Source organism: Platichthys flesus, chromosome 19 (genome assembly GCF_949316205.1).
Source record: "Platichthys flesus chromosome 19, fPlaFle2.1, whole genome shotgun sequence".
Lineage (NCBI taxonomy): Eukaryota > Metazoa > Chordata > Actinopteri > Pleuronectiformes > Pleuronectidae > Platichthys > Platichthys flesus.
This window is the reverse complement of record NC_084963.1, coordinates 6,841,502-6,862,243: the sequence shown is the minus strand read 5'-3', so window position 1 is coordinate 6,862,243 and position 20,742 is coordinate 6,841,502. Positions and strand designations below refer to the sequence as shown.

The 20,742-nt window shown below is 42.4% G+C and overlaps 1 protein-coding gene across 1 annotated transcript; it reads left to right on the top strand.

Annotated features, from left to right (window-relative positions):
• Window positions 1-354: 354 nt before the first annotated feature.
• On the top strand, window positions 355-19,436 carry npdc1a (neural proliferation, differentiation and control, 1a). The gene is made up of 9 exons (XM_062413083.1): window positions 355-650; window positions 9,245-9,394; window positions 16,415-16,522; window positions 16,717-16,935; window positions 17,077-17,143; window positions 17,676-17,772; window positions 17,933-18,012; window positions 18,166-18,265; window positions 18,387-19,436. Exons 1-9 carry the CDS (start codon window positions 545-547, stop codon window positions 18,456-18,458), a joined length of 999 nt encoding a protein of 332 aa, XP_062269067.1. The 5' UTR covers window positions 355-544; the 3' UTR covers window positions 18,459-19,436.
• Window positions 19,437-20,742: the final 1,306 nt, after the last annotated feature.

Below are 20,742 nucleotides of genomic sequence, written 5' to 3'. Positions count from 1 at the left end.
GAATAACATATACTTTTACTAAATGAAGTTGTGGTGATGTTCTGTGCTCATGTCCTGTTACTTTGAATTTTAAATATATTACTTGTTTAATTTAACCCTACTTATTTTTTTAAGGCAATAAAATAACAACTGTTTAATAAAACATATCTCTGTGACAAGCCTATGAAGAGATATTTATTTTATTATATATTTGATTCTGTTCTATTTTATATACCTTTTACTGTTTTTGGAGAGGACCGTGAAGGGAGCAAATCAAACACGGGCACACACACGCACGCACGCACACACACACACACGCACACTCCTCCTCTATCTTTAGCGCAGCGGTGGATTACCCAGTGCGCACTGTGGACAGACCGAGCTCCGGTGCGACCTGTTCAGCTTATCCGTGTCGCACGTCGCGCTGAAGCCCCCCCCCCCCAACCCCTCACGTCAAACCAGTCGACAGATAGAAACCACTCAAACCAGTGAACAGCGATGGGGGAATGACAACGAGCTCCGTGCCTGTCTGCGGTTCTCCGAGCCCGAGAAGAAGACCCCGAGGATGCTGCAGCTCTCCAGCCCGAGGAGCGGACGCCTGCGCCGGGCCTGGCTGCTGCCGCTCGCCGCGGTGCTGCTGTGTGTGGTCTCCGTCAGCTCTGGCCTCCCAGGTAATAACACAAAACTCACACGCGGACACACAACCATTTGCACAACACAAAAACAGCACGTCCGGAGAGTTCATGCCAGTTACACCGGAGTTGTTGTCTGTTATAACAATAAAGCTCACAGGGGCTTGTTGGGCTGGTGACACACAGAAAAAGACACACGACTCCTGTGTGTCTTTGAATTTGTGTTGTTGTAAAGATTGTCAGGTTACAACAAACTAGTAAGAAGCTTAAATATTATTTTATGTGTACTAATATTTGTTGGAAAAAGGAAAAGATAAAGTTGATGGCTCGGTGCGTTTCCTTGTCTTCGCCTATGATTGACTGCTTCAGAAAGCTCATTGGTTTTTACTGGTTTTGTTTGTATTCTATTATATATTTTATATATAACACATTTTCTACTCATACTTTTACTGTTTTTTCTCTTCTACTTCTACTTTGTGTTTAATTTTATTGTTTAGCTTTTCACTTGCAATATATACCTTTTTACTCTTATAAGCTTTTACTGTTGTTACTCTTGTACTTACTACCTTTTCCATATATTTATTGAATAGCTTTTCACTTACTGCTGTAGTATTAGGCCAGAATATGTAGATCTGGGTCTCAACATATCAAATATATTTCATATTGTACATATTCTTATATTTCTTTCAGCTTCTACTTTGCTGAACTCTTTTTACTCTTATATTCTATTTTATTTTAGCGGTTCACTTATTGCTGTAGTACAAATATAAGCACATCTTCCTGTAGTATATTACACATATCTTCATATTTTGACTACTGTTACTCATACTCTTTTTACTCGAGGTTCCTTCTCGACCTGATTCTGAAATAACTATATGTTTTTTGTTGTGATAGCAATCCTATAGTACTTATGTGTTTTTATACTGTATTTATATGAGCTGTATGTGAGCAGAACATTTATCAAAAATCACAATTGTTTATTCTTATTTTTCTCATTTGAGCAACTGGTTACTCTGGAAGCGGGAAATGGGTTTGAGCTTGTTTGTGTCCACTAACATAACCAGTGTCCCAGCTTTAAAACACTGTGGGAGAACCAACAGCTGGACTGTCTCATGTAATCTTTAGCCTTTATCTGACACACACACACACGCTTGACACACTTGCCGCCTCGGCCTGCACACATATTTATTCAGACTTATAAATGTTAATCGTTTTTTTTTTTCATTAAAGCATCCACCCACTGTGCATGAAACCAAAAGGGTGCGTAGCTTCATTTTGCCCATTCACAAGAGAGAGGATGAAGAGGATGGTGACACAGTTTCCATCGTTTTGTCCCTGACGGGGTAAATTTGAGAATTCTGCAGATTTTCCACTTTCATTTCCTCATAAATCTAATTTATACCAATGCAATTATTATTATTTCCTTTCTCGGGGCTGAGAAAAACAACAGTGTGGGAAGAAGAGGGTTTTGCTGATACAGTTTCTCAGTGTTGGAGGAAAGTCATCATGTTGATTCTGAGAGATGGAAACAGACAAAGCGTGAACGCTCTGATGAAAAGATAAATATTAGATTATCTGCAGTAATATGATTCTGCTTGCGTGAAGGGGGTTGTGCTTTTGCCATGACACCTGTTACATCTGAATGCATCTAGAGGAAGTGTGTCAGTGCGTTTACGATGTGTCGAAATCAAAAAACAAGGGTAAAAAACAATATTTATTTTACTCAAATGGGAAACTGCTTCTTTGTAGCTGCAGAGCAATGTTCCTAGATTCATATCTCCATTCCTTCTTTTTTTTAAAGATCATTAAATATATTGGCGGCGCTTGGAAAGCATCAAAAAGCGCATCCAGTGTTGCAGTGAGTCAGCTCTCTCTGGGCAAATCATGGAGTGTGGCAACAGCATGAAGAGCGTAGCAGGTCATGTGTTTGATCCAGCAAATATCCACCCTCGCTAGTGGGGAATTCTCTTGAAACTATTCTTCCACTCGCCAGCAGGCTTGAAGGAAATGCTCCAGAGAACGTCCGGAGAGACTACTCTCGTACAGCCCCTCTGGTTAATTTCAGGAACATACCCTCAGTCCATGTCTGAAAGCAGCTTCATTTTGTGTTTATCTCTCGAACTCTAATCTTTACCTCTGAATATTCAACTTCGGTCTGATGATTGTTGTGCTGCCACGTTTTCCAACTTTGTCGTTGACCAAACCCCCATAGAAGCGGCCTTTTCCTCCACCAGGACTAAACTTTAAAGATTCCTATCTCGCACAAACACACAGCTAATGGCTCCAGTGTATTTTCCATCCCCTTTTTCTTTTTTCTTTTTTGCCCTGCAGCAAAATTGGTCACCTGCATAGTAGTTGCAAATTTAGAGCACACACACCAACCCCACCAACCCCCCCTGCCTGGTCGAGTCCACGACCAGGCAGCGAGCCACATATAACTGAAGAATAAGTGCAGTTTACGTTTGTTGTTAAAAGGCTGGTTGTGGGTCGAATAGCTTTTTTTATTTTTTTTAACAAAGAAAAATAAATCTGTAAAGAGACGGGTGTTACACGTCCACATTTATTCATATCTCCATTTTTCAGATTGTACTTTTGACTTCCTGTATATTCCATTTGAACTCAGGCTTTCCAGGAAGTAATTTAGAAAAAAGCACTTTAAAGCTAACAAGTGCTCTGGTTTCAAATGGACCTGTGGGGTTGCTCCTGTGGTGTTTGTCGTCCGTTGATGTGGCAGAAAGGGGAGAACTACCACCCAATCATGTGGTGGGACGCAACCATCGTGTTGAAATTACGCAGCGGCCAGGAAAGATGTGGGGGAGCCATTGCGGTCCCTGTTGTTTCAACTCGGTGGTCTCGAGGAAGACAAAATGGTGAGCCAAGGTTTTGTGGCGGTGGCGTCCTCAACCCACTGCTCCCACACCTCTCTGTTCTCTGTCTCTCTTGGCCGAACATTTGGCTTCTTCATCCGGGAGTGAGCAGTTGGCAACCGGAGCTCTGCAGGAAATGAGAGGGCCACGACTAATCAACTTACCGATTGCTCACATGCAGACATTTGTCCCCAGAGCACAGCAGAGTTTCAGCTGGAAGGGAATACAGTGCTGCGTCAACCTCACCTGCCCTTTACGAGTAAGACCACAGCCAATTTATTGTGTCAACTGTTTGCAGTCGTGCGAGGCCACATCCTCGCCAGTCTGTGCTATGTGATGTGATGTGACAGCAGCATGAAAGACGCTTCTTTCTTTAAGGCCTATACAGAGAAATGGGCAGGAATCTGAAGTTGATTTCAGGAAAAGAGATGTGGCGCCAAGCGTGCAGGAGGCAGGACGTGACGTGACTTAGAAACTCTGCTACGGTAATACCATATACCACCTAACCCTCAACCGTTATCACCAAGGCCTCTCGGTTCTCGTCTTCCACATGTATGACACCTCTTTTCATCTTGTCATGTGTTTTTCGGTTTTGTTTCCATCGCATCTTAGAAACGACATCAACACACCCACTCGCTTTTAGGGGAATCCTCCAGTAATTTTTCAATCTAAGATGGCGCCGCGGATGGCTGCTTCGGTGATTTGGTGCGCAATGTTTTGTCTTGTTTTGTTAGTTCATTCTTTTTATTGCTTTTCTTATATGTGTTGTATTTATTGTGTTTTTATGTTTTTATTTTTCTATGTTCATTGTATGCACCAATAACCAGAGCAAATTCCTTGTAGGTGTAAACTTACTTGGAAATAAATACTTTCTGATTTTGATCTGAAAGCAGCTATAGTGAAATAGTAGTCCAGTCCATTTCACAAAGTAGTTTATTGTGGTCAGAAATCGTCCCGGGATAAACAAGCAAACAAAAGGAAAAAAGTTTAAATCAATCAACTTTGTACAGCAACTTTCGCTGATTTCCTGTTTGCTGCAGATTGTGCTGCTCCGCTCCCGTCTCATCATAATGACACAGTAATCATCGCTTGTGAAACGCATTCGACCGGCCATTGTATGACATGACAGAGGTTACTGCAACAGAAAAGACGACTGACAGACGCAGCGAGCGATAAGGAAGAGACTTGATCCCTCTTGTTCTTCTACAAACTTACATTCCACTGAGGAAGAACTTCTTTCAATGTTTTGACTCACATCCTTTTCACCTTTTAACACAATGCAACCATTTATATATTTCCGGCCTCTGCATTTCTGTGTCTGTCTGCGGTTGTCTGTGCCCACACACACTCGTTACACAGGTGCTAGTACATGGCCCCATTTAGAACCCACGATGCCCCAAAAAATGTACACGTAGGAGTCATTTCCTCTGATGCTGGTTTCTGAGAATTTTTATAATCTGGTTTGATGTTGCAGCTGTTACCACTTTGTCATGTGTAAAGCAAAGGAGACCTTAATACAAATTCCCATTATTCACACTTATCAATCATCAGTCAAGCCACTTCCTCTGTTTTAGAGAATCAGCCAGTTTATCGTATCAAAATTACAAGAACGATTTTCTGAACCAGAAAGATTTTTATCGAGATTGTTATCTTGTTACTTCAGAGAAACTTCCACTGCACTTATGACTCCTCTGTAACGTCATCACACTGGTGCAAAGAATGATACAAAACCAGCTTGAAAAGTGTATTGGAAAGAAATATTGGTGGAAAATATTTAAAGTGCAGGGTCAGAGGGCAGAAAGCAAAAAATGACACTGAATAAACAGAAAAACAATTAACTCTCTGACAACGAAAAATCCATATTGTCTTGACATAGCATGGTCATATCACCTGATCCTGACTCCCATCGCACACAAGCCCTTGTTGTCAGCTGATGCCAACGAAAACAAAAGCATTGAAAGCAGGATGCTTGGCATTTGTTTGATTTTGTCATTCGAGAGCGGTGCATGGTGAATAATCAGGAGCATGGACACACACGAAGACACACAAACGTTCAAACACACAAACACAACACACCAAAATGAACACTGTGTTTTAAGTGAAGAGCGCCCGGCAGAGAGAGCTGCTTTCCACTTGATTTGAAGTGTTTGGCTTACTTCCTGTCTGCCATCGGAGGGTCAGGAAACGCACACAATGGGAGTGCACAAACTCATTTCCTGCTTCCTCTCCCAATCTCTCCTTCACACAATTACAGAGCATGGGGGGGGGGGGGGGGGGGGGGGGGGTTAGTTACATTGCATCTGAAGTACAGCTTGAAGGAGACAAAGTGACTGATGACAAGATGCTTGGCCCTTGCCTCCGAGTGTGTGAGTGTAGGTGTGCACCGGGCCGTGTGGGAACGCCTCTGCTTGCCTGCCAGTTCTTGCAGATCGAGCACACAGCCTGGAAACAGCAGCAGATGGTTGTTAAAGTCATTTTTCACTCGTTCCAAGGACTAATTTCTCAACCACCCCGCCCCCCTCCGTTGCATAATGTTATTTATCACACTTCTACCGCCTTCACCGATACTAATATACTGCTGTGACGGGGTTGTTTCGTCTTCTTTAAGCTTTCTCTCTGTCCATCTCCCTTTCTGTGTCTTGTTTTCTCCGTCTCCTTGATTGAGCTGCGTGATGAGCACCATGTGGGAGGCTGGTCGGTGTGAGGCCGCCTCCTGTTTCAACTTCACATTCACTTCGGTGGCTCCTTTTGTTTTGGAGCTGCTTTTGCCGTCTGATTCTCAAGACGAGCATGTCTAATCGACTCACCTGCGTTTAGCGTAAGTGCTGTTATGTAAGGGTCGTTACCACCGTTCATACTGGTTCACCTAAAGCATTTTATTGCAGGGAAAACGGTTTTCATGACAACAGGTGAACTGAATGCAGTCTTTATTCGTCTGCAGCTCACTCTGCCTCACATGTTCCTGGTAGTGTTTTAGTAGATGTATGGGCTGGCTGTACGTGAGGAGAACAATTGCATCTATTCTCACGACTGCAATAAGTTCCTCCACGTTAACTTCCCAGGTGATGTACAACAAATGAAGGTGTTGAGATTAAGAGGTGGTTTAGAAAGTAAAACCTCCTGCTTTTTCTTTTCCTTACAGGGTTTAAAGAAAAAGTGTTTCATTTCATATGGCAGCAATAACAAATGTAATATTCTACATCTTTTTCGTGCACAGTGAACTTTGTAGTACTGCTGCAGATGACTGTTGTGTGTTTGTTAAATGGAGCCCAGCAAATATGTTAGTTGGCCGTTATGAGCCTGGCATAGACATATCATTGTTGGCCTTAATGTTTGCTGATAAACACCATTATGAAAGCTTAATTAAAAAGAAGTGCATTTATGCTTATATTACCTTCGATTTTCTTATTTCAAGCTCCCTATATTTGATTGTAATGGTGTGTTTTTTGGAATCACAAAAGTTATTTGCACTTGTTTTTACATTGTTTGCTTAGACAACATTTAAACAGCGGATATTTGACTTTAGTCCAAACTGTTGTTCTGACCAACCGACATGTAAACACACAGGCAGGAATCCTGACATGAGTCGTCTGATCCTCGTGGTGCGATAAGGTCAGATAGCTGTAGCTGAGAGGTTGAAGGGTTGTTTGATCTGATCGGGCCTGAACAGCCTGTGATCCTCAGACCGTTATCGGATCAAAGAGTCATACAAAAATGGACGATGGAAAGAATTGACGACGGGAACCTCGACGGAGGGGAAGAGAATCAAAGTAAAAAGGGAGCTTGTTAGGTTGAAAGGATTTTATTCAGGGCTGAAGGCCTTGAAGGTGTATTTGAGATGAAGGCTGCTATGTCTTGAGCCCTGGCTTGTTGTAATGAGAGGTGAGCTGATTCAGACATGTTTTCAGTGTAAGAGGATGTGTGTTGTTTTTGATTTTGCGCTGTCACGTGGCATCAACACGCACAAAATCGATAGAGATGAAAATACATTTCTATTGAAGTGACATACTCAGACAGATGAATGGATGGATAGATCAATTATACATAGATGACTGGATGGATAAGTGGATGATCTCTTGAGGGAAATGGAAAGAAAGACACGTGGCAGGTAAAAATAGAAGCCAGGACAGCTGAAGGAGGAGATTGGTAATAAAATCCAGGAGTGAGAATCGGGAATGAGGGGCCCCTGCCTCGACACATGAGCACGTGGCGCTCTCAGGGACGTGGAATACCTTGGCAACCAGGGCGAGCGGATGACGCAGCAGTTCAACTTTATAGAGGCGACAGAGTTGTTGGTCGACCGTGGGAGCACAGACAGATGATGTCAATAAAGAAGAAGCAGCAGTGAAGAAAGACACCGAGGGAGTTGTCCAACTGTGTGTCAGTGCTTGTGGCACAAAGTAAAAGGAACTTGCTTTTTCTACCCACTGATGCGACAGTGACTAAACCGTTTGCTCTTGGCCACATGACGTTTCCCAAAAAAAAACGAGAAATGATCACGACTTGCTGTCACCAGGCAGAGAAAGAAAAACAAGGCATCTCAGATTACACCAGCGTCACCACCCCGCTCGCTCCCCCGGGCATCAGACAGTCGGTGACATAAGAAGAAGTGGATGACGTGGGTGCTCATCTCCATGTGTGTGGATTTGTCTGTGAATTTTGGAGATAATAATGTCATGATGGTTGGATATTAACCGTGTATTCTGTAAGTACATGTGAAGATCTCCGTCCCTCCTCCACCTGCTCTTCATCTCACCAACACTCGCCCTCTGCACATGTGCTCCGTCAATGAAAAGTCACGTTTCCTGGTATCACAGGCCTCGTTGCCAGGGACCGGGTATAGATTTCTCCTATACGGCGATCTCTTGTCATGTGTCATCCTCCACTCTGATGTAGCAATTAGAAAAAAATCAAGTGGAGACGGGAGGAATGTCTGTTGAGAAGTTTTGACCTCCGCCGAGGAAGTTATGTTTTCATCCCTGTCCGCTTGTGTGTATGACGATTAGCAAGATCATGCGTAGACCACTTCACTTATCACCACGATACTAGGTGGAAGGATGTGTTATGGGTCAGGAAAGTACTTTTTAAAGTTTGCTGCAGATCCAGGTTTGATTTCAGTTTCTTTAACTTTGCAATTCATCGAGTTTTTTTCAAAATTGTTGTGGTTTTGACCGCATTGCCGAAACTCTGGGCTCATTCACACTCTGCTACCGTATGTGGTGTATCTCAAGCTCAGTGTGTGTGCGTGTGCCTGGATACAGTGTTTGGACTCCCCGGTTTGTGTTAAACTGGGAGTAATCAGATGAAGAGCTTATCTAACCTGGTTGCAGGCAGATCTGTCTGAGAGCAGCTCAGGCTCACTCTTTACTTTGGTTTAACCTGACCTGTATTGACACAGAGGTGGAGCTCGCCACGTTGCGAAACCCGGAGAATAATTCAAAATGTACTTCTCCTGCCGTCCAAACATTGTTGCCCTGTCCGACAAAACCTTACCCAGATGGAGGGCTTGATAACTTCACAGCAAATGTTTAAAGAAGCTGTGATGTAAGTCAGACGTTTGATTCCTGAACGGAGCTGACACATCACCTGATGAATGGAGTGTCTGTTATGAAGCTGAATCACCTGTAATTCTGAGGCATTTATATGAGACGTCATCCCACACAAAGCCTGTCATTCAATTGTCTCGTGAAAAGCGTAGTTTCTGTTTGGCAGCAGTGTGGCGTGGATACTAATGAAACTCTATCTCTCTATCTCCCTCTCTCACAGCTTCCCACAAATGCCCTCACCATCTAGACTGTGCCAAAGAGGGACGCCACTTCTGCAAGCCGGGCTCCTCCCGCTGTGGCGCCTGCCTCTCCCCGCTGCAGGAGAACGAGGAGGGAAGCTGTGTGGAGAAGAGGAGGCACCGTCAGCATGGTAGGAGGAGACACTGCACACAGAAACACCCTCGAATGACGCTGCAGTCGCTCCATAGACAAACTCACGCTGAAGAAAGGAGGTTCAGAGAAAGCCACTACTCCCAGATCTCCTGTCTAGAACACAAATAACTCAATATGTTGAGGTAATTTTTACGTGAGATAAATTAAAAAGGATGCAGGAGTCTTTCAAGGGACCTTGGGGGCCCCCAGCAAAAGAAGGGGGGGGGGGGGGATGTCGAACCAAACCGAACTCAAGAAACACATGAGGTCAAACTTCAACTTTGTGTGTTTGTTGAATGAAACTTTCCTGACTTCCCCCTCTGTTCCAGTGAAATCACCTGGGTGATGTTTAAATGAGAACTGGAACATCTGCTTCTCTCTGGTCATAACTAAGTGCACGTGCAGATGTCAGTCTTTGTCTCTTTGTGTTTTTACATCTTCACTCCTCCTTGTCACAGTCTCTTTTCCCTCAGTTGATCTCTGTATCTCTTTTCCGTTCCACCCTCTCTCTGTCTCAATTGCTTATTGATTCTGCATGTGCCCTCCTCCTCCTCCACCTCCTCCTCCTCCTCCTCCTCTCAATTTGAGCTTCATGTCTTTCTTTCCGCTCCATGTCAGTCTGTCATATAAATATATATTTCAGGCTATTGTCTGTCCATTGCTCTTCTATCTACATCCTGTGTCCTCTCCATCCATATCTCTGAGAACCACTGATCCTGTGTGGGTTATTTTTTAATCCGCCCCTGCCCCTGCTGTGTCTGCAACACACACATACACACACACATGCACCACCCCCACACACTGCCAGCTTTAATCACTTAGATGACATGCATCTCTCTCACTCACTCTCTCTTTCTCTTGCCTTTCGCCTCCGTCACTGCATCCAATGCAAGAGCCAAATAAATCGTATCATTCCGATTTCCACGGCATGGCATCGCACGGGCTGCACCCACAGAGAAAGAAACATAAACATCTTGTGTGTGTTTGAGCTCAGCTGGCTTTCCTCTGTGTTGCTGTGTGTTGGCAGGCACGTTTGTGTGTGTGTGTGTGTGTGTGTTCTCTGTAGGATTAATAATTTAGATGGATCTGCTGCTGGAGAGGACACAGCACAACTTGGCTCAAATCGTTGGCGGCAGCACCAGCGATTGGAGTAAATTTGAGAAAGGTCATATCATGTAAAAGAAAAAAGGACTTGCACTACAGAAATGTGGTTTTAATTGATCTTTGGATTGCGTTTGTGTGTCTTGCATCGTAATTACATGTCTTGCTGTTGTGTATGTGTGTGTGTCTGTGTGTCTGTCTGTCTGTGTGTGTGTTGTTGTGAATCCAGCAGATCTCAGGCCTTAGATAAGCTCCCTAAAGTGGTTACATAAACCCCCAACAGACCACAGAAAACGGGGATGCGCATTGGAGACACACATGCACGCAGAGTGTAGTTACACAATTTCTCCCGTTTCACTCCTATGATAAAACCTCTGTGGTTTGGCAAAAAAAATTGCAAATCTGAAGTCACTCTGTTGTCACTTCAGAGGTAATACAGTGGCTTTGTTTACATGACTAAACATCAGGTGTCAGAAATACACGTTTCAAAAATTGTAATTTGGAATGATGCACGTGAATCTCCCACTCTCTGTCTCCCGTCGTATTTCTTTTTATCTTGTTCACCCTCAAACATCCACTTAAGCTTATAACTAACTTTAACCACAAGCCTTTATTTTGTTAGGAACCCGATTTTCCTGTTTATATATAATAGTTTTTTCTTCCAGTTCATTTTCTAATTTCATCCGATCTCACAAGGCTTCGTAAACCACTGGCCCTGCAGCACGGTTCTATATCAGGGTTGTTAGTCCTCTATGGAATAATTACAATGTTATCACAAATCACATTTTCCACTTTAGATTTTGGAGAAATTTTGCAAACTATCTCTGACTGACTAAAACTGACCTAGGGTCATGAAATCAACCTCGTCGTGTGCAATTGGCATGAAATCATATTCTTGAACTTACTGTGGGAGACTATATGTTTATGTAAAGCACTTTGAATTGCCATTGATTCTGAAATTTGATATATAAATATATTTGCCATGCCTCTATTAACAGGCCTTAGCCCTGATGCTGCCCCTGCTTGCTGCCTATAGTAGCTGCACTGAGTAAATGGGTCATTTGCATCTGGGTTATGACATTTGTGGGTCCATTACCCACATTTCTGGCATCACTGTGATATTAATAAATACACTCTCAGTCTGGTAGGGGTCATTTATGGATGATCTTTGCTCTCTAATGAGTTAGCAGGGTAAACTAACTCGAGATTATCTTGCCAAATAACACTTGAGATGCAGGGGATCAAACCACGACTTTCAGCTTAGTGGACGACCCGCTCTACCTTCCGAGCCACAGCAGCCCCAATCAAATCAATCATTGAAGAAACAGTGGCACTACAGTGCTGTAATTTGTTATAGTTTCCGGTACGTTTTTAGGAGTTCAAAGATAGTTGCGCTGACTGGAAATCTGTCTTAATGTTTCTCATTTCCAGTCCAGAGAGGAGGAGAGTGCACGGCAGAGGAATTAGTGAGTCAGGCAGCTCTCTTTACTGCAAGTAGGTCCTGCTTGTGTTTGTCATGGAGGCGTGCACTGCCATTGGTAAACATACAGTATGCCTCAAAGCCATGTCCTTTGCTCTGAAGACGCATAAAGACAGTGAGAAAGATATTTACATGCTGTTAAATTGGTCTGTCTCTTCCTATGGAACCATTTATGTAAGATAATGTGTTTGGATGACATTAAAACACATGTTAAGAGACAGAGTTTGTTAATAGGGCACAATATTTTAATGGGTTATTGAAAAAATTGAAACGTAATATTATTGAGTCAAGGAACTCATGAGTAGGGTTCCATCAATGATGTCCAACAACCATGTATGACAGCACTTTATGTGTAAATTATTGATGTGGGCGTAAATGCACTCATAACAGGGAATTACCTACACCGCAAATTATCTGTGGGAAAATCCATGGTAGAAACCATAGAAGATGTTTTGTTTTCCTCGTGAGTGAGATTCTGCGAGGTCATATGATATCCTGATATCGATACCTCCAATTCCATTATTAGAATTCTCAGCCCTAAGTTGTGTCGCTGGTGAAAGCCTCCTGAGAGTCTGGGGTTGGTTTAAATCTGTTTTTTGGGGCCCAGTCGGCTGCATCAATATCATTTTTTGTTATGTGTCAAACTTTTCAGAGCCAAACAACATTCAGGCGACAAAGGGAGCCCGTCTTTACCGAAAGCGCTTCTCGTTTTGTTTTGTTTTGGTCCTTCTCCTGTCTCCTCAGTGGTTGCTTGCTTGTGTTGACGGAACAAGGCATAGTGCCCCTCAAATAAAAAATAAAGTACATAAATGACCGATAATAGCCGACTGGTAAATACTTTCCAAAACAACCGCATCGTCAGTATAAGGACTTATTCCATGTTAAAGCTCAGGTGTATAACTTCATACCTGGCTGTAGTTTCCCTGCTCTTACCTGCTGGTCTCTCCTCTGTATTGGCTGATGGCTCTGACATGGGGATGACAATAGGGACACCTAGTGGTGTCATTGTGTGTATCTTAAATTACGAGAAGACAGATTTGGAAATAATTGATAATGAATTATACAAACAGTAAATCATAATGAACAGGTTAACTGCTGACATTAAGGAAGCACTTCTGCCTAATCTGTAGTGAGCTCCACTAAATATTTGAGTGTGAGGAGAAAGTTGAAAAGCGGTTTCTCATTTGCTGTTTTGATAATATTCTAAAGAGCTGTCAATGAAGGAACCACAGACGCATGGAGAGCTGTGTTTTTAGGTTAGAGGAACATTTGACACAAACAAACGTCCTGCAGCCGTTTACTTTACTGTCATGAGATCAGATCGTTAAACTGATGCAAAACGCTGTTTTCCCTTAAAGAAAAAAAGTGTAAATGAATAAATAAGTGTAGAAATACAGAAACTAATTTAGCAATAAATAAATGTAGAATTAAATACATGAATAAAGAAATAAATAGACTGTATTTAGGCATTTGGCTATTTATTTGTTTATATTTACGTCTTTTTTTTCCTACAGATTGTAGCTATATACAATAATAGGCTCTGTGCTTCTGTATTATTAAATATTTACCTGATTGAAATAATGAATACTGATATTTTAAACCCCATCATTTGATTTTGGTCTCACTGAAGGAATTAAAATTGAATGTGTTCATCAGCTCTCGACACTGCCAGCTGACGCGATGTGTAACAACCGGAAAACGCAGTACAACATTTACAGTTTTTTACTGCACACATTCGTTCCATTGGTTTGTGCGTTCATTTTTAAAACAATGACAAAGGGCAGGTGGGAATGTTTATTAAAGGTTAGAACGTCGCTGGTCCGATTTCCCATATTGACTCAAACCTGTGTGCGTTCAGTTTTAACTAACTTTTTATAGCAGGTGGGAGTGGGAGTGGGAGTCAGAGTTACGCTTCACATGTTAATGGTGTGACGCTGCCTTATATAATTAAATGTTTGTTATACTCAAGCTGCTTCTATTACCGAGTGGTGTAAGTCATGTTTAGACTGACCTATATTTGTCCTCTACATGTGTTACCTTCCCCACTAGAGGGCAGCAGGACACGCTTGAGTATAGACCATTAATCAACTAATAGGAAGACACTCAGTGAGGGAGGGGATTTAAATAATATACATGGGACATTTTAACTAGTATTTGTATTTAGCAGAATCTGTTAATTTACAGAAAGTACTTTTACATACTTATTATTTAGTTTTTTTTGACAGATTTTTAACTGGTTGCACGTTTAGGTTGTTTATTGTTCACAGTTTAAAGCACGTGAAATAATTAATTTCATCGTATTCAAACAGTTAAATAGTTATTATTTGTATTGTCAGCTTAGGTCATTATTTTGGGTTCTGTCAATTTGTGGTTGACGTGACAACTCATGGATTAAACTAAGTTAATGAATTATCATTAATAGTGATCAACAGACTACACAGCTATTCAGATTATCATAGTTCTGAGCCAATACCAGACGAAAATATCTTAGTAATAATGTTCCTAATGATCTCCATTCCTTAGTGTTCTTTGGTTTGGTTGTATAGGACTGATAAGACTGATACAGATTCACAAAGTCTCATCTAAAAGTGTTTTAACTCATCCGAGGGGATTTCTCTTTTTCTTTAGATTTTTTTCTAGTGTTGGAATAAACCATATAATCACCTCACAGTGCATCCTGCCATTTCTACTCAAACAACACCGATACAACATCTGTGAAATCAGTGTGGTTTATGTCTTTGTTGCAACCCAGGAGAGAGCTGGGGGTAGTGAAAGTGTAGGGTGTGTGTGTTCCTGCATGGGGTTTCGGGGGGGGGGAGAAATGTGAATGGTTTTAAAGTGGGAAAAGAGAACGGCACAGATGTGTGTGAGCCACAGTCCCTGTTGAGATGTTTAGTGTTTGTTTGTTGTACCCGGCAGCCCCCTGGGAGCCTCTCAAGAGGTTATGGGTCATTATCGGGCTGGTGACAAAACTCTCTTACACAAGGAGAGGTGTGCGTGCTTAGTCAGTGTGTGACAAACTACACACGTTCAGACACGCTCACACTTGTTCACACAATTCACACCTTTGTCATGTGATTTATCAACTCGATCAAGCTGTTTTTAAATCAGTCTGCTCCTCGGAAACATCAGCAGTAAATCTCTCCTCTTTCCCGGAGTCATCTCTAGAATCTAAACCTGCATTCGCTCACGTTCCTTGCAATCGCTCGGCCTCGGTTGGAGCTCTCTCGCCACCTGCAAAGTACAGATGGTGCGGCCCGCCTCCGCAGACACCTGCTATGAAGTGCACTAAATGGCCATTAGTTTAGGGGGGGGTCAGAAAATAACAAAGCCGCCAGTGAAAGTGCTGGCATGTCATATCATATACACATTAGCCCGGCCAGATGGCCAGCCTGCTGGAGGGAAAGTGACACTGTAATCATTAAAAGTCATGTAGGTGGTTTGTAATCATTTGTATTAACACATTGGTGTAGATATTTGAAATATGGTTTATCACTTATGCTTCTTACGTTTGGTTTAATCACAATGTCAAACAATCACCTGCACACGTACTGGTCCAGAAAGGTTTTACGTCCCAAAATTTGTCAAAGCACCTTAACATTTTCTGATGTTCCCCTGATCTCAGACTTTCTGCCTCACGAGCTTCGAGTTCAAACTCCTGTGATTTGATATCTGATGTAATGCCGGCTCATGTCTTAGAGGGGAACAACACTTTATTCGCCTCCATTAACAGCGAGCTATGGGCTCTATTGAGCGCAGTGACTCGAGCTCCGTGAGGCAAAGGTTTGGCTGATTGCTCCTGATCCCCTGCTGTGCTTCCTCCCGTGGCCACACACACACCCACACACACAAACACTGTCGTCTCCCTGGTGACAACGACAGCGCTGCAGGAATGTGGCTCGCTGTCTGGCCTTAAGGGCTGTTAACAACAGTTTAGTATTGTCCCTTCTCTTTTTAACCAGTCCACAAACAAACAAGACACATGGGCACACTCCCCGTCCATCACTTCAGAGACAAGGACCTGAAAAAGACATGTTGAGAATAGACATGTATACATCTGCCTTATACTGCTCTCGCTCTCGCTTTCATTCTCGCTCTCTCTCTCATTCTCCTTTCTTTGCACACAATAGGCTGTAAGTTATCTACAGTCATGGATTTGGACAAGCCTCAAAAGTATTCTATCCAGATATACCAACTGACAACATATTAACCAGTTTATTTATTTTTTTCATTGTTTGAAGTTATCTTTAGGTTATAAAACTAATTCTCAAGTTTGTCTGTTGTGAGGATTTTCTGCTTTTCTTTATTGAATTTGATCGTAAAATAAATGATACTACTGCTCAATCTTCTGATATTTGTGTATCATGTGTATACATTGTCCATTAAAGCGAGTGTCATTGTAGAAATTTAAGTTTGAATCTGGTTTGTCTTTTACAGTGACCTACTACCCGGACCTGGATGGAGAGATTGATTTTCTTGAGTCTGTACTCGAAAAACAGGAAGTGAAAGAGATCAAAACTCCAAAGAAGCAAATCCCAAAACCTGGTGAGATCTTAAGATACAAATCTATATTTAAAATTAACCAGAACAGTTCCACTTCCTGTTTGAGCTCAGTTGTTTTACTTCAATTCAGTTTTTGCTAAATAGAATAATATTTTTGTGCTTTTTGCTGCTTTGAAACCGGTGCCTCTCTTCGCTTTTTCACCTGATGATAACTCTGTCTCCTCTCCCTCTCTCAGCTGCCGTCACCTCTCAGTCAGATGTTCAAAAGACAGAGACAGATGCCTCCAAACAGGAACAGAAGAACCAGGCGCCTAATGGAAGAGCGCATGCTGTCACCGCTGCCCCAGGCTCCGCCCTCTCTGACCCACCGACCCCCCAGCCCCAAGTCACTGAAGCTGAGGCCCGAGCGGCTCCCTCGTTGGTCCCAGCAACCAGGAATGACATGATTCTCTTAAGTGAGTACGACTCGATGCCCTAATCACAGTGACACCCCAAGATGACCATAACTGAAATCAGCAACGATGAATTTACTCGATGTTCCCTCTCACGCCCCCTGTTCCCCTTCTTTGCTCCAATTCATTTGTAACGCTGTGCAGCTGTGATCTCGTTCAGTGTCGTTGTTGGCATCGTGGCAATGATCCTGGCAACTGCCTGCTACATCAAGTAAGTCTGAACACATCGAGACACAAGTAAAGCAAGAAAAGGATTATTTTTGTCTACAATACAGAACCAACTTTTAAATCTACATTAGGTAAAAAACTTGCTGATAAATACCAATAAACTGTTAATCTGTGTTTTTGCTATTAGCTTAGTTTAGTGGAAAATCCCAGATTATTTGATTGGTACACAGAACTGTGTAAAATGTTCACATCTAAATCCGAAGTTGGTAAATGTCCCACGACCCAGAGTTTATATCTGAAAACCGAGGAACACAACATGGGTTCACCTCATGCGGCCTCTCAACCTAAATGAAATCTGACTTTAGGCATTGTTGGTTGATTTGTTGAAACTATGGTTTAGATTTATTTTTTACTTCCATTTTCTTCCAAGCCTACATAGTGATTACAAGTGTTTAAGTCCATTGGCTTTTCGTGTATCATCATCTGTGAGTTGAAGTTCATGGATTTTCTGAGGTCAGATGCAGGGAACAAGCGTCAGTATTGTGTGAGACTCAGATCACTCATGTCCCCTACAGGAAAGAGAAAGAAGCGCGTCTGGTAGAGAAGGTCGACTACCCTGCTTTCAGTGGGCCCAGCGCACCCCCCGCCCCCAACCCGTCCACAGGTTCCTCGGTAAGCAAACAGCCGCCAGATCAAGAAGTTAGTATTATTTTGAGCGCTTGCTGTCTTTCCACTTCTCACTACCTCTTCTTTTTCTTCTTCTTCTTTTACAATAACCCCCGAGATATTTCAAGCTTCATTCACATTGTGTTTCTTCTGCTTTCACCCACAGATGGGAGATAAGACTCTGGCCCAAAATGCTCAAATGTATCACTACCAGCATCAGAAGCAGCAGATGCTTTTGATGGGAACGTGAGTTTAGTCTTTTTCTTCAGTTTCTCTCTCTCTGTCTGTCACGTCTCCTCTTCCTGTCGTTCACCACTGATAACTTGCACACTGAAGATTTTTATCCACCTTGGGTCCTCAGTGCAAAACCTCAGATGTGTTTTGTGTTTTCGTCAACAGTCACAAACCTGAACAGAAGGTCCTTGACAACGAGGTCACGTCAGAAGAGGAAGAGGTGGGAGGAGACTTCACAGTATACGAGTGTCCTGGACTTGCACCGGTGGGTAGACGCACACACACACACACACACACACACACACAAACACACACATTAACACAGTCGTATGAAACTCATCTCTTCTGCTGTTTGTTTTATGCCTTTTCTTTCCCCTCCACGACAGACTGGAGAGATGGAAGTGAAGAACCCTCTGTTTGATGACTCCACTCCTCATTACCAGGGGAATTCTCAGTGAATGCTGAAATTGAACACACACACATTCACATGTAACCACACACACACACACACACATGCAGGCATTATAGCCATTTCTCTGTAAGACACCACTGATCCAGGTAGAGGATGGGGTTTATAAAATTGATTATTTTCCTGTAGGCCTTCTAACTATAATCTACCCCTACTCTAGCTTTTAATACAAATGTACACTGGGTTCCTTTTTAATTTATTTCTGCCTCTGTTTCCTGTCTTTTAAATTATATGCTCCCCCCTCAGGTTTGTCCCTATAGGTGTTCTGTCCTATTTATGTGTTAAAGTCTAATCTTAAACATCCTCCTCGCATTCCTTCATCACTTTCCTTTATTTCTGCAGCTATTTCCAAAGAATATGATACTAAAGCAAACAGAGGAACATCACGGACACACACATTCGTAGGTTAACCTGAAAACCAGGGGCCCTCCCTTGCATTTCCTGCAGAGCTAATGTTTCCTGACAGATACCAAGTAAACCTAGAAAGCTGATACTTCTGTAAAAGCTCCCTAGCACAACACGGTTAAGCTTTGAGAATGTTATGTTGCTAATTCCATGTCGTATAAGCTGCACATAAAGATTTTAAGATGATAGAATATAAATATATATATGAAAATGAAGTACTTGATGATGTCTGTGTGCATGGTTTGACTGTACCGTGTTTAAATCATGGCAGAGCTTCAGCGAGTTACTCTCTGCCTCCGGGTTTGTACGCATCCTGTCGACGGAGGAGGAATGTACAGTACAAAGTGACTTCTCAGCACTTGAATGAAATTTTGGAGACAAACTATACTGATGGATGTGTAGGTGGAAAATATCACTCTCTTCTATCGTCCCTCTTTCCTCTTGTCGGTACCAAGTTTACCTCGTGCTGCAAAATGTACATACGAAGAGTGAAAGCGTTCACCTTTTCTAGACATTTGTACATGCAGACCAAGGAAATAAAACTTTTTACCACACGTGAGAATGACTTTGGTTGACTTTTTTCTTTTTTGTGTAATGTGTCGTTTTTAAATTATGTTTGGAGATTTATAAGAAGGGGATGTTAGGGAGAGAGATCCCTGGGCAGATTCATACTGGGGACATCGCGGTTCACTGATCCCCCAGTTATTAGAAATCCAGTCATGAATAAGAAAATATAAACAATAAAACAAAACGGGGGTTATGTGTCCCTGAAATAGATGAAATGAAATCATAGGGGGAAAACTGGAGTCATGTATTTTAATGTCGGCCCCTCAGTGTAAACATCACATGGCTTAAACAAAGAGAACATAAAAACATTTTATGTTCACATTTTGGTCTAAGAGTATATGTAAGTTGTGTGTGTGTGTGTGTTAGTGTGTGTGTGCGTGTGTCGGGGAGGGGATGGGATGGGACAGTGTTGTGTCCCCATTGAGCCACACAGGGCCATTAAAGCCCTTTGTGCCGGTGCACAGTGGAAGCGAGGCAGCCATTGGACGGCAGATGAAAACCTTGAGCGGGTGGAGGGTCGCTGAAGGTGGGTGTCAAAGGCAGGGCCGTTAGGAAGAAAATCAAGAAGCCATCAGACTTGTTTGTGGGAGACGATTGTGCTGCTCAACAGGAAGGGCGGCACTTCAATTAAAGTCTTATTATGTCCTCAGTCTGGGGCGAGTGGTTGAGATTCTCTGGATATTCATTCCCTCCTAAATATGAAAATATTTAAAATACAACAAACATACAAAATACACAAATAATGAGAAAAACAATCACTTAGGAAAATGGGGATCCCACCAAACCCATCCCCCGGATCCGGGACACTGATACCTACTGAACATGCAAAAGGTCACGGAGGTTCAGCGATACAGTTAGTATCAAGTCTCTATAAGCGATTCCTTTGCTTCATGAATTCTATGAAGGACACAACGTCCTGGTACGTCCTCTGCAGCTATGTGTGGCGATAGAGCCATTGTTTCCAGAGTTCTTGCAACAAAGACCCCAGTTTTACAGGACTTTTAATAAATTAATCTAAACATTAGGACTTTTATGACACCCTCTTATATTGATTAATGAAACTGTTTCATCATGAGATGACAAGTGTGGTTAAACACATGCATCCTCGAGAGGAATGTCAAGAATCTCAAGGAGAAAAGGGAAATTAGAGAGGAAGAAAGGGTGATGTACTGGGAAATACTCTCCTACAATTTAAAGATGAGAGACTGAAACAGGAGCCGGGCGATGTGACAACACACTAAACTGTGACTACCATTATTTTTTCTAAATTGAGGACGATGTGTTTATCACAAAGTCACGAC